The sequence below is a fragment of the Diceros bicornis genome, chromosome 6 (assembly GCF_020826845.1).
Source record: "Diceros bicornis minor isolate mBicDic1 chromosome 6, mDicBic1.mat.cur, whole genome shotgun sequence".
Taxonomy (NCBI): Eukaryota; Metazoa; Chordata; class Mammalia; order Perissodactyla; family Rhinocerotidae; genus Diceros; species Diceros bicornis.
In genome coordinates this window covers 66750630-66771522 of record NC_080745.1, presented here as the reverse complement: position 1 = coordinate 66771522, position 20893 = coordinate 66750630, and the positions used below count along the sequence as shown (strand labels likewise).

The 20893-nt window shown below is 45.0% G+C and overlaps 1 protein-coding gene across 2 annotated transcripts in view; it reads left to right on the top strand.

The window, feature by feature from the left end:
* The window catches only part of FBXW4 (F-box and WD repeat domain containing 4), an 80828-nt gene that overhangs the window by 20266 nt on the left and 39669 nt on the right, over positions 1-20893 (top strand). For both annotated transcript variants that reach the window (XM_058543805.1, XM_058543806.1), the window contains exons 3-5: positions 2310-2495; positions 2931-3063; positions 8063-8157. In XM_058543805.1, the coding sequence (XP_058399788.1) occupies positions 2310-2495; positions 2931-3063; positions 8063-8157 (414 nt within the window). The remainder of the gene's footprint in view (positions 1-2309; positions 2496-2930; positions 3064-8062; positions 8158-20893) is intronic.

The following is a 20893-nucleotide window of genomic DNA, read 5'->3' as shown; positions in this document are numbered from 1 at the left end:
AAAAGAAGTAAACGAAGCCAATATTTCAACTCATTTAGTTTTACAATTATTTTTCTTTAAATATTCTATTCTAGGGAGTTAAACCCACTCTTGGCTTCCTGTAGTCCTCTCCCCTACTTTATTAAAAGGCAAATTAGGATCTAAAGGTTTGGATATATATGTTAGAGGTAGAGCTTAGAAAAAGTGCCAGGAAATTTAGATAATGGCTTTGGTACTGTTAGCGCCACAAATTTTATGCTTCATCAATGCTAAATTATTTCATAGTTATTATTTGACTCCCTACCAAAAAAGTGCACTTTGTTGATTGGTTGGAATGGATAGGGAACATCATGATTCCTCGTTCCAGGTTGACCTGTACCAGTGCTGATAGATACAGGCAGGCTTCTTCATCTGATGACTCTTTCTCTCTTGCTTGTGTCCAGTGTCTGCTGGTCACTGACGTTGGTTGCTGCGAATTATGTGGTGGTGGTGATGGTAAAGAAACTACAGGGGAGAAAGATGGATTTTTATGATGAAAGACTTTACCCTTGGCTTCCACCTTTTGCCTTTTAATACCAAAATATAGAGTTTATTTCTCTATCAATTTGTCCCTGGCGTCTTTTTGGGCTGGTTTCAAGCAGTTTGGCAAATAAACACACAAAACTATTACCAGGCTGCCCTGGGATTCTCCACTGTTCACCTGGCATGAACCTGGCTTCTTGTCCTAGACAAGTGGCTGCTTACCCGATGGCTCTAAACACGTGAATTCCAAACCCCTCTGCTTGCTGCCCACTTGAGTGTGCCACAAACTCGTGCAAGGGGATGTTGAAGAGGAACGTGCAGAGTGAGTGAGAATGTAGGCATCTATACACATTCTACACATGTTCCGTATAATATATGCACACACTTGTGAAACCTCATGAGCAGAAACTCAGTTACTACAAAGTCCAAGCTGCATTTAATGGCCCGTCAAGTCAATTTGCAGAACTTTTCCACATTCCCATGACGCTTCTATTAAAGAGTTTGGGGAAGAAACACAGCCCAGTTTGCTCAGACAGGCTTGGCAGTGGGAGATGATGACTCTGTAAATGGGGATGAATCAGCTGTCCCTGTGCTTTGCTGGGGACCTGGTAGCTCCGGGACCCCTATGTAGAGTAGGACAGGCTGCTGGGATGTCTACCTTGGGAAACGGGATTAGTTCCCCCCACAGAGCCTGGTCTCTGGCAGAGTCTTTTTTCTTCTTAAGGCTCACTCAGTGCCACGGGACTGGCCTGTGGCTTTAACCTTTCTTCTTCCTGCCAGATTGTAGAGGGAATCTTTAACCATTTGTGGATTTCTCTTATCAGCTGCCTATGAGGGCTGACTATTTCTCTGTAGCCCCTGAACTGTAGTAGACGGCTCTGGGGCTGTGTTTTTCTGTTGCCACACTTACTCTCTAATATAGAAGTATAGATTTCCCCTGTAAGGATCCAGGTATCTAATCAGGACATTAGCATCCTTTCCTAAATGGCTTATTCCTTTCACTTATAAATGGCCCCTTTGCTCCAGTAGGACAAGAGATTGGGGTTTCCCTGGGCTCACTCTTCTCTTGTCTCTATCACGCCCTAACTGGTCTATTGCGAAAGAGTATGAATGGGAGTCTTGGAACCTTGAAACTTATCACTTATACTTCAAATCAGTGAGGATGCAGAATGAAAGAAAATTATTTCATCTGGATGGAAGGTTTCTTTTTGTGCTTCCCCACCCATCAATCATTGCATTTTCTAAGCTCCACCTACCCACAAGAAGTCTAGGTTGCTGGTGGTAATTCCAGTCTTAAGCATTCCCCAATTAAAAGTGATATTTATTTATTTAAATTTTTTTTAAGATTTTATTTATTTATTTATTTTCCCCCCAAAGCCCCAGTAGATAGTTGTATGTCATAGCTGCACATCCTTCTAGTTGCTGTATATGGGACGCGGCCTCAGCATGGCCAGAGAAGCAGTGCGTCGGTGTGCGCCCAGGATCCGAACCCAGGCTGCCAGCAGCGGAGCGCACGCACTTAAACTGCTAAACCACGGGGCTGGCCCAAAAAGTGATATTTAATTGGTCTTTTAATTCTGACTTTCTTTTAGAGTGTCCAAAGAAGATTAGGTCACCACAAAGCTCAGTCACTTTGGTTTTCTGAGGGTAGCCTAAGGGTAGGTAATTTTGAAGGAGAGGAGTAGGGTATCGACTTAGCCTTGCAGGTTATCCTTGCTAAGTTGGGGATTGGTCAGCCTCTCAAAGATTGGAGTCGAATTTCATGCTGTGTCTTGATGATCCTAAAATTTTGTTTTCCATCTCTGCAGTCAGATGCCATGGATGCAGCTAGAGGGTGATTCTTTGTACATATCCCAGGCTAATTTCATCCTGGCCTATCAGTTCCGCCCAGATGGTGCCAGCTTGAACCGGAGGCCCCTGGGAGTCTTTGCAGGGCATGATGAGGACGTTTGCCATTTCGTGCTGGCCAACTCACATATTATCAGTGCAGGAGGGTAAGTGCTGCAGGCTTCTCCTTCCACCCTCTTCTGTAGTATTCTTCAGGGACTTCTCTGTCTCAACTCCAAAGGGATGAGGAGGGAGACTAGAAAAAGGGGTAGTGGTTTTTTTTCTATTTAAAGCTGAGAGATTTACCAAAGGCACTTAATAGGGTTAGCTGGAGAAGGAAAACAGGAAGAGCCTTTAATGAAAAGTGAAGCTGGTTTCGATAATCTCAAGGGGGAAATTTGTTTTGTCTCTCAGCTCTGTTCAGCCCCCAGTGTACTGAAGAAGTGAAAGCATCTAGAAGCTCAGCACCTTATTGAGCTGAATTGCCTAATGCTTAGCAAATTTGGACGTCACTGGAGACTTGGGCTGTTTCTGTAGACTTGTTCTCTTTCTACAGAAAGAATAATTGGCTATTGGGGGTGGGCTCCTTATTTCTCTCCTAGAGATGGGAAGATTGGCGTTCATAAAATTCATAGCACCTTCACTGTCAAGTACTCGGCTCATGAACAGGAGGTGAACTGTGTGGATTGCAAAGGGGGCATCATTGTGAGTGGCTCCAGGGACAGGACGGCCAAGGTGAGGTGGTCTCCCCCTTACATACTGCTATTCCCTCCTGTCTATAGGGAGTGGGGTGGGAGAGGGTGGATAGGGCCTTGAGTCTTGGGATTGGCTGAGAGCATTGGGTTGGGGGAGGAGGGGAAACAACACAATAAAGGACTCACTTATATGCCTCTGGCATGCAGCTTGCCATGCCAGGCTGTGTCACTGCCAGCTGGCCTGCGAAAGGAGTGGACAGTGGCTGGGAAGCTTGCCACTCACTTGAAATGTGGTGTGAACTCAAAAACAGAGGGCCTAGCCAGCTTTTCCTCCCTGAGCTGAGTTTCCTCAAGTTTGTGGGTTGAGTTCTGACCCCAATATTTTATTTTAAAATCTCCCTTCTTTTGCTTGCTCTCTGTTTAGGGAGGTTAATTTTTCACCACCTTGTTTATAAGCAATCAAGCTGATAATTAAAATGTGTTTTTATTGCTTCTCTGGAGAGTCATGTGGTCAGTAAGCAGTAGAAAGACGACGAGAGAAGGGTGTTGTTTGCTCCATCACTGCCAAATTGCCTGGTCTACAATCAGACATCTGCCAAGGCATGATAGAGTGAGGCTGATAAGTGGTGTGACCCCTGCTTTATGGACTCAGCTCATCCATGTCTCGGTCAAATAGGCTGCAACCCATGAGACAGAGAACTTTCTCCATTCCTGTGTCCAGCAGCCACCAGCCAGGGCCTGGTCCTTGGGGCTGCTGTGGGAACTTTGCTGACAATTCAGTTGATGGTACAGGAAGCCCAATAGTTGTCTTGCTTGTCTGTTTCCCAGTATCTGGAGACTCCATAGTGCTAATAGGAGCAAAATGCTTGTCTGTGTCAGCAAAAGGGCCTCTAAGACATATAGGGAAAGAGAAGTTGCAATCTTGACTCACTGACTTTTCTGACTCCACGTACCCTCTGGTGATTACTTCTTCATGTAAAAATGTTGCTGATTTATGTAAAAAGAAGGGCTAACTATGTTCCCTTCTATTTATGGAAGTTTCTTCTCCCTTTGCTATTTTCTTCTTTACACTCTGTCTGTCAGAGAGACATGCGCACCAGCATAGGGAGACTGAGAAAAATCCAGAAAATGTTTTGGACCAACATGGAAACTGAATTTCCTGTCACCTACTTCCCATTCCCGTACCCCATACTTACTTCAGGTTTCTGATTGGTCCCTGTCTTTGTACCATTCCTTGCAAAGAGACTGGCCTTAAGTTGCTATACTGCTCAGAAGTTAATTTGTATAGAAACATTTTGTGACATGTGTGACCTAGATACTCCCATCTCATTCTAGCATCTTCTTGTCATGGCTTCAAGCTTCCCCTGGCTCTTCCTTTTCAGTGACATCTCTTTCTTCTATCCTATTCTCCGTAGTCACACACCCAGAGCAATATACAACTAAGCTTTATGACTACAGGTAGCGGTTCAGGGGTATGGACTGCTTACAGTTGAAGAATGATAGCAATTTTACTTGGGATATTGGGTTAGTTTCGTGTTTTAAGTACCGACTCAGTCCTATTTAGCAGCTTAGATTTTTTTAAGCATTAAAATAGGTACTCTAATTCTAAAATTGTCACTGCAGTACATCCTATCCCTTTTGAGGATTTCCTTTAGGTCAGTGACAGAATTCTCCCCCCTGGTTCTTCAACTCCAGAAAGCTAGTCAGCTGTTTTAGGACTCCCTAGTGACCTCCAGGCCAGCTCATCTTTTCTGGCTTTCTGGATGCTGCTTCTGTTCTCTCCTTTCTGTTGTTGTCTTTGCATTTAGCTGCCTTCATCTTCCTGGCCCATTTCCACCTTAGCCACAGCTGGTCTTTTATAACTGACTCTTCATTTCTTTTCGGTAGCATCTGCAACTCTACAGCTGCTTCCACATGCTTCTAATACCTAAACCCACATAAGAACTTAGTCATGTTTGCCTGTAAACATCTATAACCTGTTTTTTTGGTTTTCCCCAAATATGTACTGTGTTTTAGGAAGGAGATTTATTTTATTGGAGTGAAGGGAACCAAAACATTTTCTTTGCAAGACTTCTGAGCTAGGGACTGAGCTGACCAGACAGCCCTCTTCTTTCCCCTCCTCCAACCCTAGTTGCAAACTTACTGTGACTTAGCTTGGACTGCCTCTCTGGGTTTTAGTAGGGCCAGCTCCATCCTGAGATGTGATAGGATGGTAGCTTACATTCTTGGTAGGCTTGGGCCGGTACTGACCATTCTTTCAATTCTTCCTTTTTCTCTGTTCTTTCATTCATTCTGATAAATACCTACTATATGTGAGGCTTAGTGCACAAGACACCAGGGCTCTTCAATGGGGAAGAAGATACAGCCTCTCTCCTTAAGGCGACTGAGACGCGTGTATTGGCTATGAAGCTGATTGGAAGTGGCCAGGACTGTGAAGTGTAAGGCTCTAGGGAAAGAGCCAGAAAGTTCAGAGGGTGGAGAGATCACATCTGGCTTGAAAGAGGAGACCTTATGAAGGAGGAAACATTTGAATTTTTTTTTCTTCTTTTAGTAATTTTTCAATGCATAGGTTTGCTTGTTTATTTTATAACAATATAGAGTGTAACCAGGCACTGTGCTAAGCACTTCACATTTATTCGTTTTCTCATTTTATCCTTTAGGGTAATTCTTTCTTCACATAATTGTGCTCATAATATATTTTATATACCCGATATATCCTGCTGTATCTACTTTATTTTATAAGGTTTTCCATTATTATTACAAATTATTTGTAAGTGTCGTCTTTAATGGCTTCACAATGGACTCACCATAATTTAGTTACCATTTTTCCTATTGGTGGATGTTTGTATCTAGTTTTTTCCTACGGTAATGAGAACCACCATTATCAATGCCTAATACCTGCCGAATACTGTGGCTACTGTGCTGGGTGCTTTATACATATATCTTCACTTTTCCACACTGCAACCTTGAAAGATAGGTATTATTTTTCAATTTTACACATGAGGAAACTGAGGCTAAGAAGTTATGAAACATGCCAAAGATCAGCGATGATAAGTGAACAACTATGGTTCAAACCCAGATTTGTCTGATTCCAAAGCCCATGCATGCTCTTTCTGCTACCGCAGGCTGCAGGGAATATTTCTAGCATTTGGGTTTGTCTTTGTTTTAGGATCATTTTCTTAGGATAGAGTCTCAGCAATAGAATTACCAAGTTGAAGACTTGGTCATTTTAAGGGTCTTGATAACTATTGCCAACTTTTTCAAAGGACTGTGTAAATGTCCACTCCCAGTGAGTTATATCTTCTCAGCGGATGGGTCTGTTTTGGATTTCACCACTGAGGGTGAAGATGTGATCAGCATATTCATATTTCTAGTGGGTAGTGTGCTGCTGAGGCAAGTCGAGAGGGCCACTTTCCAAGATCATGCTCAGAATTGGCAGCATGCTTCCTGAGCCACTCATGGAGACCAGAACTACTTGTTCTGTAGTTTGCACAATCTAGGAATCCACTAGCCGTTTCCATGGAGGCCACTAGTACATTTGCTAGTGAATTCAGGCCTAGGGCTGTCCCCATAGATTTTATAATCAGCGTCCTCAGTGTCTCCCCACCTCCTAAGCAAGAACCTGCCTCCTAGGGAGTTTGCAGCAGGGAAAAGGCAAACCTCTCTTCCAAGCTGAGGCTATCTGAAAGAGAATGTTAGAAGTGCATCTAGTTACAACCAAAGTGGCCTGACTGTAGATCTAGAAGAGTAAGCCAGAATCATGGCACACCAGGAAAGTTGGGGTATTTACCTTTGTTTTCTGCCCTTCTTCATTCAGGATCTTCTTGTTAAATTTATTATCTTTTCTCTATGTTGGGAAAAGCAACTTACACCCTCCTCCTCATCATACATACACAAAATCTAAGAAACGTTTTCTCCTTTTATAGGGAAAAGATATCATGTGACCCTAAGAAGGCAGGACTACCCCCACTCCATCACCTACTCCTTAAACTCAAGGAATGTTTCCTGAAAGTTCTTCCATCTAAGGTCCTGACTGACTTTGTTGTGTTCCCCTTATAGCACTGCAGGGACCTTGAGAGGTCGCTGATACATCTGGCCACCTCAGGATTCCTCCTTGGCTGCTGTCTGGGTACAGCCCTGTACATTTGAGATTTGCTTTCTGTTTGGTTAGAGGCTTATTCCCTGTACGTGTCATCTGGGGTAGGGTAAGGTGAGGGGGGCCTTGTGCTTAATGGGAGATTTCTAAATGCACTGACTGCTGAGAGGGCTCTGTGAGTGTTGATTAGAGTTAAGCCCAGAGTGGCTGCTAATGTACATTCCTGACTGATAGGGACCAGATAATGTGCTCCAAGCAATATTTTTAACCTGTAGGAGATATGGAAGCTTAAAAGAGTTAAGCTTTTCTGCTACTTTTGGTGACACTAGGTGCTAAATTCCCTGCTGACATGAATAGCATTGGATTCTGGGCATTTTCAACAAACAAACAACAACACACCACCTTCCCACTTTGAAGTCTCTCTTCTTTCATTCTTTCTTTCCCTTGAATCTTCCTTTTACTCCTTTCTCTAATTCTACTCTAATTCTGTCTCTGTCCTCCCACATTGTACCTTGATCTTTCCTTCCTCTCCCCACCCCCACCAAGTAAAATCTTGGTGAGAGGTAGGAAAAAGGAAAATCCACAAACATGGGGAGGTTGCTGAGAGAAGCAAGCCCCATCTACCCACTCATCTCAGTCAAGTCTCATCTGAGGAATGTGGAACTTCTGATTTGCTAGTATAAAATTGGCTGGTAAGTAAGGGCTATCAGGTAGAAATAAAAGAGGGTGGTTAGGACTGGAAGCCAGGGTCTATTTGGGTGGTAGGCGATCCGGAAGCTGGAGAGGCCCCTCTGCTGATACCCTGAGCTCTGTGTATACAAGACAGAAAGGATTCTCCATTTCCCCACCCCTCCTAGGGACAATCACCACACCAGGTGCATCTTTCTCCCCCCATACCAATCGCAGGCAATGCCAACAAGAGCATCTCCTCTCCCGTTTCCAGGTATGGCCTTTGGCCTCAGGCCGGCTGGGGCAGTGCTTACACACCATCCAGACTGAAGACCGAGTCTGGTCAATTGCTATCAGCCCATTGCTCAGGTAAGGGAGATGTTTTTGGATATGGTTTTGTCTCTTATAATAATGCTTTTATTTTGTGAGGTTAGGTGGGCTAGAAAATCTTCCACCTGTGTATTCTAGATTGTTTTGAGCCACTCTCCTGGAGATTTTGGAAATCCTCCTAAGACTTGAGGTCTGTAGCTCACTTCATACATGTGTTGGGTTGAGATAACCTTCTAGGGGCTAACTTCCTAAGCATCTAACCCCAGAAATGTGAAGGAAAAGATATTATGTTAGAATTTAACTGAGTCCAGCTGTAATGAGAATGTCCTTTCTGGAGCAGATGCCCTCTGGGGTTGCTCCCAAAGCAGAGGCCTCATAGCACCCCTGGGAGGTGACAGCATCAGCCAACCTGCTCTCACAACTCACATCTGTGGTCTGTTCCCCTTGGAAAATGTCTTCTGGAGTGTCCCATACAGAGTTGAGTCATCAGCAGAGGCTTGGGGCCCATGTCCAATTGGGCCCTCATCCAAAGATGTGTACGTGGAGTAGATTCATTGACACTTGTAGCAGAAGTGCCAATTTTTGATGGTGGCTTTACCCTACGCTTTGGCTTGACTGGTATTTCTCTAGTTTACCTATGAACGAGTGAGCTTTGCATCCTGACTTCTGCTTTCTATGCTCTCTTGAACCAAGGCAGAGTGTCTCTCCTACCCAGGAGGGTACATAGACACCCTCTCCTGCACCTGCTTTATCAAAGTGTTTACCTAGGGTCTTCCCCCACTTCCTTCACTCCTCACTCCCCTCCTAAATGATCAATGAGAAAACTGTAGGGCTGCCACCCTCCAACACTGGGTTTAAGTCAGTCACTTGTTTTATGAGTGAGTTGATCCTCCCCCTTTACTCAGCCCCCTTCAGCCTCCTTCTCCTCACCCCATGGAGCCTGCACCCCTCCTCCTGCCCCCTTCCACAACTCCCTTTCAAATTTTTTTCTTCCTAAAGAATTAGAGCCGATTAGCCACGTCATTAATTCTTCAATTTGACGGCTGATATAGCAGGACCTGAAACACATTGCTGACCTCAGAGAATGGAGACCCCATTCCTTAACATATTGACGATGGGAGAAGTTAATTAAAATTCCACAGAGCGGAGGTGTCGGCTAACCTATAAACCTGTCGCTGTTTGGAACAAATCATTCTAGCAATCCTTGGAAAGAGGGAAGGAAAGACCAGCAGGGAGTACAAAGGCCTAAGTGTGTGGGAGCGGAGGGTGGAAAATGGAGCATCGAGCTTTGTCCCCTCCTCAGTTTCTTCCTAATGCTGCCCCTTTTAAAGCCAGTTAGACAGGCTTGGGGGTCTGTGGGCTAGACATGTGTTAAGGCTTGAAGGAAGGCAGGACAGCCTGTGGGAGGTGACAGGTGGGCTGGTGACTTTGTCTTGGTGGTTGCCTGTGGACTCCTACTGGCTTTAGGAGACTAGGGTGGGCTGGGGTGGGATTGGTGGTAGAGGGAAGCTTTTCAGGGCTGAAGATGGTCAATGGGCTTCCTGCATGTGGATTTAGCCCAAAGAACACAAACAGGCTCTCCCAGCACCCCACCCCCATATTCCTCTACTCCAGCCACCTCCTCTGGAACGTGTTAGGCAACCTGTTAAAAGAATGGAACATGGCAAATGTTGAAGATGGTGTCAGTGAAAGAGATTGAGGACAGAGTCTGCCCTCATCATTAAGAAGCATTTTAGATCACAATAAAAAGGTTTTTTTTGGCCACAAGTTGGAAACTGGCTTTGAGGGAGGATCTATCTTTCTAATATTACTAGTGCTACTCTATGACTGCTACTACTACTAGCAGCTAACATTTGTTAGTCATTTACTCTATGCCAATCCTCCCTTTGCTAACTCCTTGATGTGCCTCATCTTTGGTGAAGACCTGGGTCTTGTTTTCTTCATGTTCTCCTTCAGAGTCTTCTTGTCCTCTTGGTGTACTTTCTTGGCCCTGGGATGATTCTTTCACTCACTGTTGGCTGGCTGTTCAGCTCCTGACCCACAGTTATTTGAGATGACCTTTTCCCCAACTCCACGGATGGTGTCTTGGACTCTTTTAACAAATAGTTTGCATTTGGGATCCTGTCTTTACACTAGATGACCAGATGACTAGGGTATGTGCTGGGGTTACCTCTGCCCCTTTTTCTCTGAACCAAAGAATATACTGGGATAAGAATCTTTTCATCTTATTATTAGATCTGTTTCTTCTCACTGTGTCCATGAATTTGAACCTTTCAATAAACTCATCCATTTTCCCAATCTGAGGAGACACTGCCTCCAGCCTTAGGGTCTATTCTGGGAGGCTGGAGTTCTGCTTTGCCACCAACCAGCAGAGTGGCCTCACGTAGTTCATCCCTTATCTGAGCCTAAGTTTCCTCATCTATTAAATGTAAATACTATTTCCTTTATAGACTTTACTAGATTATTGTGAAGATGACCTGAAATAATGAATAAGAAAATACTCTGCAAAGCTAGAAGGGCTATAACATATGTCAGCCAGAATTTCTCCTAGAGCTCTGGTATAGCATTTGTTTAATGGCTTTAGCTGCTCTCATGTCGCCACCCTTGCCCAGGGCTTCTCCTGGCCCTCATGGAGTTACATGCTCTTTTGCAGTCTTTTTGAGGTGGGGAGTTAGCAGGAATCTCTCTTTCCTCTCTTTTTCTCCCTGTAGTGTTCCTGCCCTTGATGGCTGCCTTCTGTTCCCCTCCCTACCACCTTCCCTGTTGAGTATGGTTGTTGGTGTCACTAATATGATGTGCCCATGAACAACATGAGGGGAGGTGGGCAGCGGTTGTCTTCTAGGGCAAGTACTCCTGGTTCACTCAAGAACTTCTCACCCCCTCACTGCTCCCTTCTATCATTAGAAGGAACCTGGACAGTTAGGAGATCTGGCACATCCCTTTTCTCAATTAACCCCTTTCTTCTATTTAAAATAATTTGTTAGAACTATTCACTGTATTTATCTTTGATGGCTTATTATGTGTGTACTGAGACACGTAGTATGAAATATGAAACTTCAGGCCTGAGGCTTCATTTGAGGTGCTCATGACTGGGAGAAAGCAGGTATCCTATCCTGTGTCCAAATGTCGCCTTTCCTTCCTTCCGTGACTTTGAGTTCTTGATTTGTAAACAGTCATGGAGGATGATATTTAATACCAGTTATGTGCTTAGAGCTGTGTTAGGTACTCAAAAAACACAGAAGGAAAACCAGTAGTCACCACAGGAGGGTGGCAGGGAAGGACCTTTTCCTCTACCTCCTGTGGGTCCTCCTACCCAACTTCTTGCCCCAACTCCAATAATCCTGTTTTTAAAATTCATGACTTAGAGATGCAGCCTTCCTCCTGTAGAGGAGCCCCAGCCTGGAGCTGTTTGATGAGTGAAAGAAGGACGGGTTGAGATGGAACAGGAGTGAGATGATGGAGGCATGCCTAGGGTATAAGGGACACGTCTGGGTGTAATTGTGGGGCCAAAATACATTCAGAAATACTCCTCTCAGAGATACAACCTCCCAAGGTCACATTGAATTCTAACCACTTTTCCATGAGTAACACAGAAAAGCAGAGTTTTGTAAATGTGCAATATGTTTTATTGCCATTTAAAAATTATTTCCAGGGGCCGGCCTGGTGGCGTAGTGGTTAAGTTCATGCACCCCACTTCGGCGGCCTGGGTTTTGCAGGTTCAGATCTCGGGTGCAGACCTACACACTGCTTCTCAAGCCATGCTGTGGCAGGCGTCCCACATATAAAGTAGAGGAAGATGGACACAGATGTTAGCCCAGGGCCAATCTTCCTCAGCAAAAAGAGGAGGATTGGCAACAGATGTTAGCTCAGGGCTAATCTTCCTCACCAAAAAAATAAAATAAAATAAAATTCCAGCTGAGTAAAGTTAGTAAATACTCAAGAGTGAGGAAAGGCAGAACTGTTAAAGACTCTATTCTATTCCCTTCTACTTTACATCTTTTCCTTTCTCAGTTTCTTTCCTTCTCACTCGCTGTGTATTCAGTGAACACTTGCTGTGTGGAAGCTCCCCCGAGGATCTTATTCAGTGGTGGGGATGGCAGGCCTCTGGGTCATTGCTATGCCTTCATCCATCTTGGACAGTAGCTGTGGCCCTTGAAAGGCTCTGTTCTCTCTTCTTGGAGGCCAGAGTTGAGATAGAGAGTGGTGGGGGAAGGCAGTATGTAATCAAGACCTAGGCTCACTCAGGTAGCTGTGAATGCTTGCACCATTCCAGGAGTGTGAATGCACATAGGTCTTCAGTTTGCAGGGCCCCCTCCAAGCCAGCTGTGGGGGCTTTGGTGGTGAAATGAATCTATAGACCCACTTGCCCTGTTTACCTGGAAGGGGAAGAGAGAGGGACCCACAGCTCCTCCTTCCTCTGCAGGCACCATATTTATTACCCTCCAAGAAAAAGGAGGTACTCAGCAGAATCCTTTCCCCATCTCCGAACAATGCATGCTGTCGTGTGAGTGAGTGTGGTCAGGAAGGCTTCCCAGGACACTTGGGTTTTAATCCCTTCTGTCTTGTTTCTGTCATTAGGGAAATATATGAGTGGTATAGGTGTAGAAACTTGACTTAGCTGTGTTATTAAATATACAATATAATTTTGTGTAACTTTGCTCACTGTGGTGGCCTGTTTGTTTTTGGGGGGATTAGTCCAAGTCTGCATGAAATGTACCGATTCAAATTTGTAAAGTGAGTCGTGGCCTCTGGGGGTTTTTGATGGAGGAGCTATCCCTTCTTGCTTCATTTCTCCTAGAGGTGAGGCAGAGTCTGGAAGGAAAGCAATCACTGTGTACTGTTTGGTAAGGGGGTGGGTTTCTGGGGAGAGCAGGGTGTTTGTTCCCAGTGGCTGCAGAGTTTACTGTGTGTTGTGTGTGTGGTAGACGCATATTCACCAGCCTGTTGAAATACACCTTTCTTTAGTGAAGGGTAATTGCATCTGGAATTTTCTCTGACAGAGAGGTTTGAAAGATTGGAAAAAGAGGCAGCCAGCTTTCAGTTTGGATTCTTTTGGTTCCCAGTGGTTCAGCAATCCTTTGGCCCTGGGCTTCATAACTCACTCAGTGCTTTTAGGGGAAGACATGTCAAAAGTAAAGGTTGTACCTCTGAGTTTTGCTTTTCCTGGTTGGCGATGGAGAGCTGCGTCTTCAAGGGGATCCCTAACCTTGACAACCTGAAGAAAGACTCTGGTGGATGACTTTGTTGTGCTTCATATTGTAGCTGGTCCTCCTGATGGCTTGGCCCATGGCCATGAAGATCTGTCTATTTTCCCTTCCCAGGATCAGGGGCCTGTCTAAGTAAAAGAGACCTTCCCTAGGCAAGGAGTGGCTCGGTGTCCCCCTTTGTCAGAGTGCAGAACACACAGGAGGGAGCCTCCTGCGTGTGGTGTCCCTGGATGAGAGAGTCAGAAGCACAAAGACACTGTGGAGGGGCCAGGGGCTGGCGTGGCTCAAAGGGGAAGCATGACACCTGGAGAAAGAAGGAAGCTCTGGTTAATGCTATTTGGGCCGCTGGTCCAGCCTGACATGACCTAAAATTGGAAAGGGATCAGTGTAGGGATACAATTGAATTGGAGTCTGGTCCTGCTGAATCTCAGGGCAGTGCCCGCCACCCTAGAGTTCATAGCCTGTGCTAAGACAAGCCTCTCCGGCAGGCGTATCTACCAGTAGCAAGGATGAAATGCCACAGCGGTAGGTTTCACTTCCTCAGGACCCTGGATTTCTGCCACTACCCAGGGCATGTTGGGCACAGGGAGGCTCCTGTGCTGAGCTGTTGGCCTGAGACCAGCAACCCAACTAGGCCTGGCTGGCCCAGTACCCATTTGTGGGAGCAACTCCTTCCCTGGCCAGCAAGGTTGGCTCAGTTTTCAAGAGCTGACTTAAATAAAACACTACAAATAGAAACAGAGGCTGCTGCAGAAGGCAGGATACCGTGGATACAGAGATCATACATCAAGACCCTGCCTCTGCTAACAAGAATACATTTCCATCTTTCAGTCTCAGTGTTTAAATTCTTTCTCCATCTCTGTCTCTGTCTCTGTCTGTCTCTCTCTTTCTCCCCTCCACACCCCAATCTCTTTCTCTCCAGATACTTCTTAAGCATTACTATGTTATGCTTATGGGGAAACAACAGTGAACTAGACAGCATAGTCTGATGGAGAGACAGACAAGTCAAGTGGGTAATATGGTGTGCTAAGTTCTCAGATGGGGAACAGAGTGCATTGGAGGGATCAGAGTCTTCCTCCTCTTCTTCCCGCTGCCTGCACCGCTTTCTTCTACTCTTCCTGCACCAGGAAGAGAGAAGGTAATTTTCCTGCCTTAGCTGCGGCTGACTTTTCTGAATTGTGTGTGCAATGTGCCTTTGTTTTTCCACCTTTGATCACTGTTGTGCCAACAGATAATTTAGCAATCACATCCCAAAGTGGAAGCATGGAGTTAATGTTAAAATTAGTTGGTTTTTTTTTTTTGCTCTTTAAACTTCAGTGGGTGATGAGGCAGAGAGGGAGGTGGGAGGGTGAAGGGGAGCCATAAATTCTGTGGCTGGTGTAGCTGTTCTCTGAGCAGCCGGGAAGCCTCTGATGTCTCCACAGCACTTTCATTAACATTTAAATTAAGGGTTTGTTTTCCAGTCTGTTTTATAGGCAGGGACTTTTCATGGCCTGTCACATGCAGCACCCCCCCCCCCTTCCACGCAAGTGTGTAATTGTAGCCACTGCTCTATCCTAACTCTGGGTTGCAGCCAGAGTTCAAAGGGAATTCCTGGAGATGGAGCTCTGGAGGTACAAGGTGTAACAGTCAGGATGTGGGTGTTCCTCCTCAAATGAAGGTGCTGTGTAGGAGCTCTTTCTCTTCTCATCTGACCTGTGCTTTTCTCTGCTCTTTCAAGGGACACACATTTCAATCTGACTCTGACCCCTCCCCACCCTTCCTTCCGTGGGTCAGGTGGGAAAGGGTGCTTCCATCCAAGCGGTTTCTCCTTATATCACAGGTTAAGGCCTGGGACTGATCATTCTAAGATACAGATCTTCATGTTTATCTTCCTCCTTTTGATTTTATTTTTTTTTGAGCCTCAAGAATACTTCCTCCTACTCTACTTAAACTTAGAGAAGCAACAATATAAAAGAGATTACCATCTGAGAAGAATTTGTAATATAATAGGGTCCTTTGGTCCTAAAAAGTACATTCTAGCTTAGACAGATATGTGTACACACACCATACTTAGTTGCTAGCTCTGGGTGTACATGTGTTTGAAATAGCTTACTGATTTAGGAGATCCCTTGAGGAAACTGTTCTCCGAGGTCTTGGCATTCAGAGGAAGCTCTTCTACACACTCAGAGTGAAATTGTTCCTCAGCTTCCTTCCATACTGGTGTATCTGGCAGCATTTGGGGGTGTTTTGAAAAGACATCCCTGCTCTGGTTTCTCTCCTTCCCATCAGCATCTTGTTGATCTGTTGGTGATGAGAATGTGTACCAAACATTCACAGAGCATCTTACTAGTTCATAACCTCTGAGGGCTTATTCATCCACTGCTGGTCTCAACCTGATTTCCTCTCTAGACGGTGATATGGGGGCATTGGGGCCTTTCTCTCTTTATGTTCAGAGGCTGAGAATTTGCTTTCTCTTGGAGCCTTGACTTCACTACTTGAGTCGCCTTATCTTGCCTCCATCCTTCAGTAATCCACTCAAACTATCCCTGACTTATCTGCGAGACTGAAGATGGCAGAGTGTCCTGCCCGCCTGTTCAGGTAACCTAGTCAACAGGTGGACACCCTCATGCCCTGGAGTCCTGCCCAAGGGGAGTGAGGGAGGTGCCGGGGTGACCCCTGTGCAGGTGCTGCTGGGCTCAGATTGCAGGCTGGTGTCCAGGCCCCGCCTGGCGGTGATTAATCTGGGACATGGGCCGTCAGAGGCCCAGCCAGGGCAGCTTTGGTCCCTCACTGTGAAGACCTTTGGCTCGGAGACTGAACTGATCTCTGTAGCCTGTTGCGGCTTGAGTTTGATCTGTCAAGGCTAAAGAGGAACCTGACAGTGGGGCGGAAACTCCTAGCCCTGTCTGACTTATGGCACCGATCCGTTCCAGCAGCCCTGTCATGATAATACTCGTATATTTAGGAAGATCTCCCCACCTGTTAGCTATAACACTCAGATCATTCAAAAGAGGGGTCTTCATGAAATATCTGTGCTTTTAGTTTCTTGAGCCAATGGAGCTTACTCTTGGAAGTAGCCTGGGGGGTGGGGTGGGGTTTGTATTGGGCTGGAGTGAAAAAGGCAATGGTGAGGGCGTGGCTGGACCAGTAGCATAATGTGTGTTTGCGTATTGAGGGGTCATGTCAGAGGTGGAAGGATCACCCTATCCTCCTGCAGTTAGGTGGCTCTCAGGCCATTTGGGGCAGATTTCAGTATTTCAGTTTGGAGTCAAATCTTAAATTCCTTGTTTTCATTTCAAACTAATTTTTTTAAAAGGTGCCCCCTTCCAGCTTTCCATCTTATCAGACTCCTGGACCAGGGATCTCTAGGTGGCAGTCCATAGTATCAGTTGTATTTCTTCCCTTCTGTGAGTTCAGGACACTCACACATGGCTCCACTTGATCGTGGGCTTAAGACCCAAGAACAGAAATTCTGCTGCCTGCGATGGTTTCCCTGTATCAATGAATCTCGGTAAGATTCAGTGTTACAGTATTTCCATTTTGGGGGTTAGGAGCTTGGGACCCAAGAGCTGGAACATTTTCCTCACACTATCATGAAAGAGAATAGACATCCACGTATACCACCAGCAGTGGAATATGTTGATACCATTGATAGGGGAAACTGGCTGTACAGATGCTCTGAATCATAAAGGTCTGTGTTGATTCTGAATTTTGCTGTGCTGACTAGAGCTTTTACATCTGATGACATTAAAGGAGGCATTTCTGCCTCAGCAAACCAGCAAAATGTATTTAGCTCTTCCTTCAGACCAATACTAAAAGATCTCTGGCGTGGATTGGACACCTGCTAATCCTGTTCCTCTCTAGCAGTTTTTTGAATAGGACTCTTCTGAAGTTTCAGATTGTGAGCTTTTGGGGACAGGGGTTTTATCTTCTGTCTTGTCTAAGTATTATGTGTCTGTGTGCTACAGACGAAACCCCTGTGCCTTTGGGGTGCCCTGTTAAGCTGACTACCCAAGATCCTTGCCTCTTTTCCCAGCTGACTCTTGCTCCTCCCTCTGGCCAGGGCATTTTCATAGGGGATAGTTTGTAACACACTCAGTAGTGCTCTGTCAGACAAGCTTGGCTCAGATAGAAGGTGCTGGCAAGGGAGGGAGGAGTGGAGGTGGGGGGAGGGCTAGTGGGAGGAGGGAGGTGAGTATGTGCATGTAGAAGCCATGGTAATTGCAAAGGGAATATTAGTCCAAGAGCTGCTGGCCCAGGAAATTGCTTTCTGCTGAAGCTTTCCTTTTTCATAGTTTGCAATGCAAATTTAAACATGAATGGGGCACAAAAAAGTATAGGAGGGGCAGGTGGGGGCCCGTTGGGAGGTGATAACATCCAAAATCTTCAGCAGGGTCTTGATTTGCAAAAGAGAATTTCAAGCAATGAGAGAGAACCTTTTAGGAGATTAAAATAATTATAAATCATATTTTATTGTGACATCCCTCTCCCCACCAAATGTTTTCCGTGTTCTTGTGTTCAGACTTGTCTCTAGCCCTGCTCAGCTTGCACTGCTATCTCCTCCTCTGCTCCTTCCTATAGCAAAGCCGTAATCCAGCTTCTAGAACAATGGCCATGGTGGTCGTGGTCTAGTATTTTGATTTTCACAGCAGGCTGGAAAGAGCAGCCCCATCTAAAGTCTATACACTTTAGAAAACACTTCAGCCCCCACACTGATCCTGAGGGCTGAAGAGGATGCATCTCGAAGGCAGGAGCTTGCCTCCTTTGAGGTGTTGAAGCCAAGGCTTTCATGTTATGCTTTCTCTGATCCTCTTACACTATGGGTAGGCTTGGTGAAGCAGAATGCGGGGCCCCTGGGCCTTTTTCCTCTCTTGATTTCCCATGCCCCATCTAGAGAGGTGTGGCTTTCTGTTTCCAGGCTGGAGACACTTAGGTTTGTGTTGCTTCTGGATGCTCTGGTGGTGCTGCAAGTGGGGATAGGCAAGGAATGGCCACCACTTTCATTATGCTGGCATAGCAAGTGGTCGAGTGAAAAGCTTCATACTGGCTTCTTTCTAGGAGCTGAGCTAGACAGGAACACACAAAGAGAGGCCAGAAGGCAGTCTGGAGGAAGAGCTTTTCAAGTATAGATATGCCCCAGTGGTAGAGGCCACTGTGCAACCCTGGGGCTGCTTCTCCTCCTTCGTGCGTGTCTGTGTTGCACATGCGACATGCACTGGCTGAACAGATTAGGGAAGGAAAACGTGAGATGTACAAGGTAAAGTGAAACGTACTCCTTTCTGCCTGTGGCCACCACCAGTGTCCCTCCCTTCCCTCTTCATTGATTGGGGAATTTTGAAAGGGAGATTAGCTCGAGTCTTGCCCCAGGTCAGTCCTGTGGTGCCTGGTCAAAACCCTGGAGTCTCAGGAGCACAGTCTCCCCATAGGATGCTGTCCAGACTTAATCAGCCATTGCTTAGCACATGCTCCTCACCCTGAACTCGCTGCACCATGGCCTTCAGGAGCGACAGAGAGGGTCCAGCTCAGAGCATGTCAGCCACTCTCTCTTTCTCCTGAGGACTCTACTCTTGCAGGATGCTTGTCTTTCTGCCTTGTTGCAGCTGTAGTATTAGCTGTCCTGGCCAGGCCTGGGCCTCTTTCCTCCTGGGCCTGAATGGGAGGAGACCAAGTGAGTGACTGGAGTGGGGTCCTATGGTAAATGACCCAAGAGAAGGGTCAGCTGGGTATGAGGGTGAGATTTGTAACATTTGGCAAAGAGAGAGGGGCACATGGGTTAATATGTTTGAAGCATTCTACTTTCCTGGCCAGTTTGAATCTCTCTAGTATCCAGGGTGAGCTGTGGTTGAGAATAAAAACAAAAAATTAGCACAAAAAAATACAGATTATTCAAAGGATTCTTCCGCTTGTTAGAGGTCTGTGGCCAGGAAAATCCTTTGCAGGCTGGTAAGGATGGGTCCAGGAATAAGGAGAGGAAAAGTTAGAGTTTTATTTTGATACCTACTGCCATTAGTTTGGCAGTAGGTATCAAAATAAAAATGTGAAAACCTTTTGACACATAAATTCCACTTCTAGGAATTTATCCTAAGGCAATAACCAGACAAGTACGCCAGATGTATGTATAAAGACTTATATTAAGAACACACAAATATCCATTAATAGGGGTCTGGTTAAATATTTTATGGTATATTTACCCAATAGAATACTACATAGCTATTAAAAGGATGATATAGATGTCTATTTATTGACGCCAAAAGATGTCATAACATGTTGTTGAATGAAAAAAGGGAACAAAACAGTATGATAGTTATTTGACTATTTCTTCAGAGTTATTTATGTGGTAGATTTCTGCTGTCATTTACTTTCTTTCACTTTTCTGTATTTTAAATTTTTTCTAATGAGCCTATTTTTATGATTAGAAAAAACAGAGTACACTTAAATGTCTATTTCAGTATAAGACAACTGTAGAGAGAATCCTTCCTTTTTTCTTTACACAGTTATTTAAAGATACATGGACCTACATTTACTTTTTATTTTAAACAGTTTTATTGAAGTATAATTTATATATCATAAAATTCACTCATTTTAGATGTACAATTTAAGTATACAATTCCATGATTTTAAACAAATTTACAGAGTTGGGTAACCATCACCACAATTCAGTTTAGAATATTTCCATCACCCTGAAAAGATCCTTCCTTACATTTACTTTTGTAGCATTAAACATGCTTTTATGCTTAGGACTTTTTGTGAGAAAAGAAAGAAGTTAAAATACTGGGATCTTTTTTAAAAGCAATGTAAACTCAGAAACGTTTTTCTATGTAATGCATATCTCTGAGTGCCTGTCTTACAGATGTATGGAGAATGCTGCTATGCACAATGTCACATGGGGAGTGTGAAGCAGGAGAGACAGTTTTTACCATCCAGGGGCTTATAGGCCAGTTGAGGAAACAATGCATATGCTCAGACAACAATTTATTCCAGTAAATATGCAGTGTGAGGGCCATCAACTGTCAGGGTTATCAATAGGAAATCAGAGGAAGGCAGTAGGTTTTTTGTTAAATCAGGGGAGCTTCCTGGGTGACATGGAATTTGAAGTGGGACTTAAAGGATGGCTCTATTTAAATTGAAGAAGAGAACTTGAGGCAAGGGGACTGGGATGAGCAAAGACATGATAAGAGATAGGGAAGCTCAATTAAGTTTGGGGGTTCAGAGCAGAGAAGTTTGGCTGGCTGGGGTGGAGGGTTTGTGTAAAGGAGTGGTGGGCAATGAGGCTGAGGGGAGGTTGGGGCCTGGTTTTGGAGGGCTTTGAAGAGCAGAGTTTGACTTTAACCTGAGGGTAATAGGGAACCACAGAAAATTTTTGGCCAGATTGAAGCAGTTAAATGATTAATGTGGTGGCACAGTGTATAGGATACTTTGGAGGGGGAGAGACTGAGGCTGTTTGCGTACTTTTCCAAGAGTACACTTTGTTAGTGGTAAAGGTCTGGACTCCTAGGCATAGTGAGAAGACAACCTTGGATTCAGGAGAAACAGAGAGGAAAAAATCAGTAGGCGGTCATGACCACATGTGGGGACAAGAAGAGACC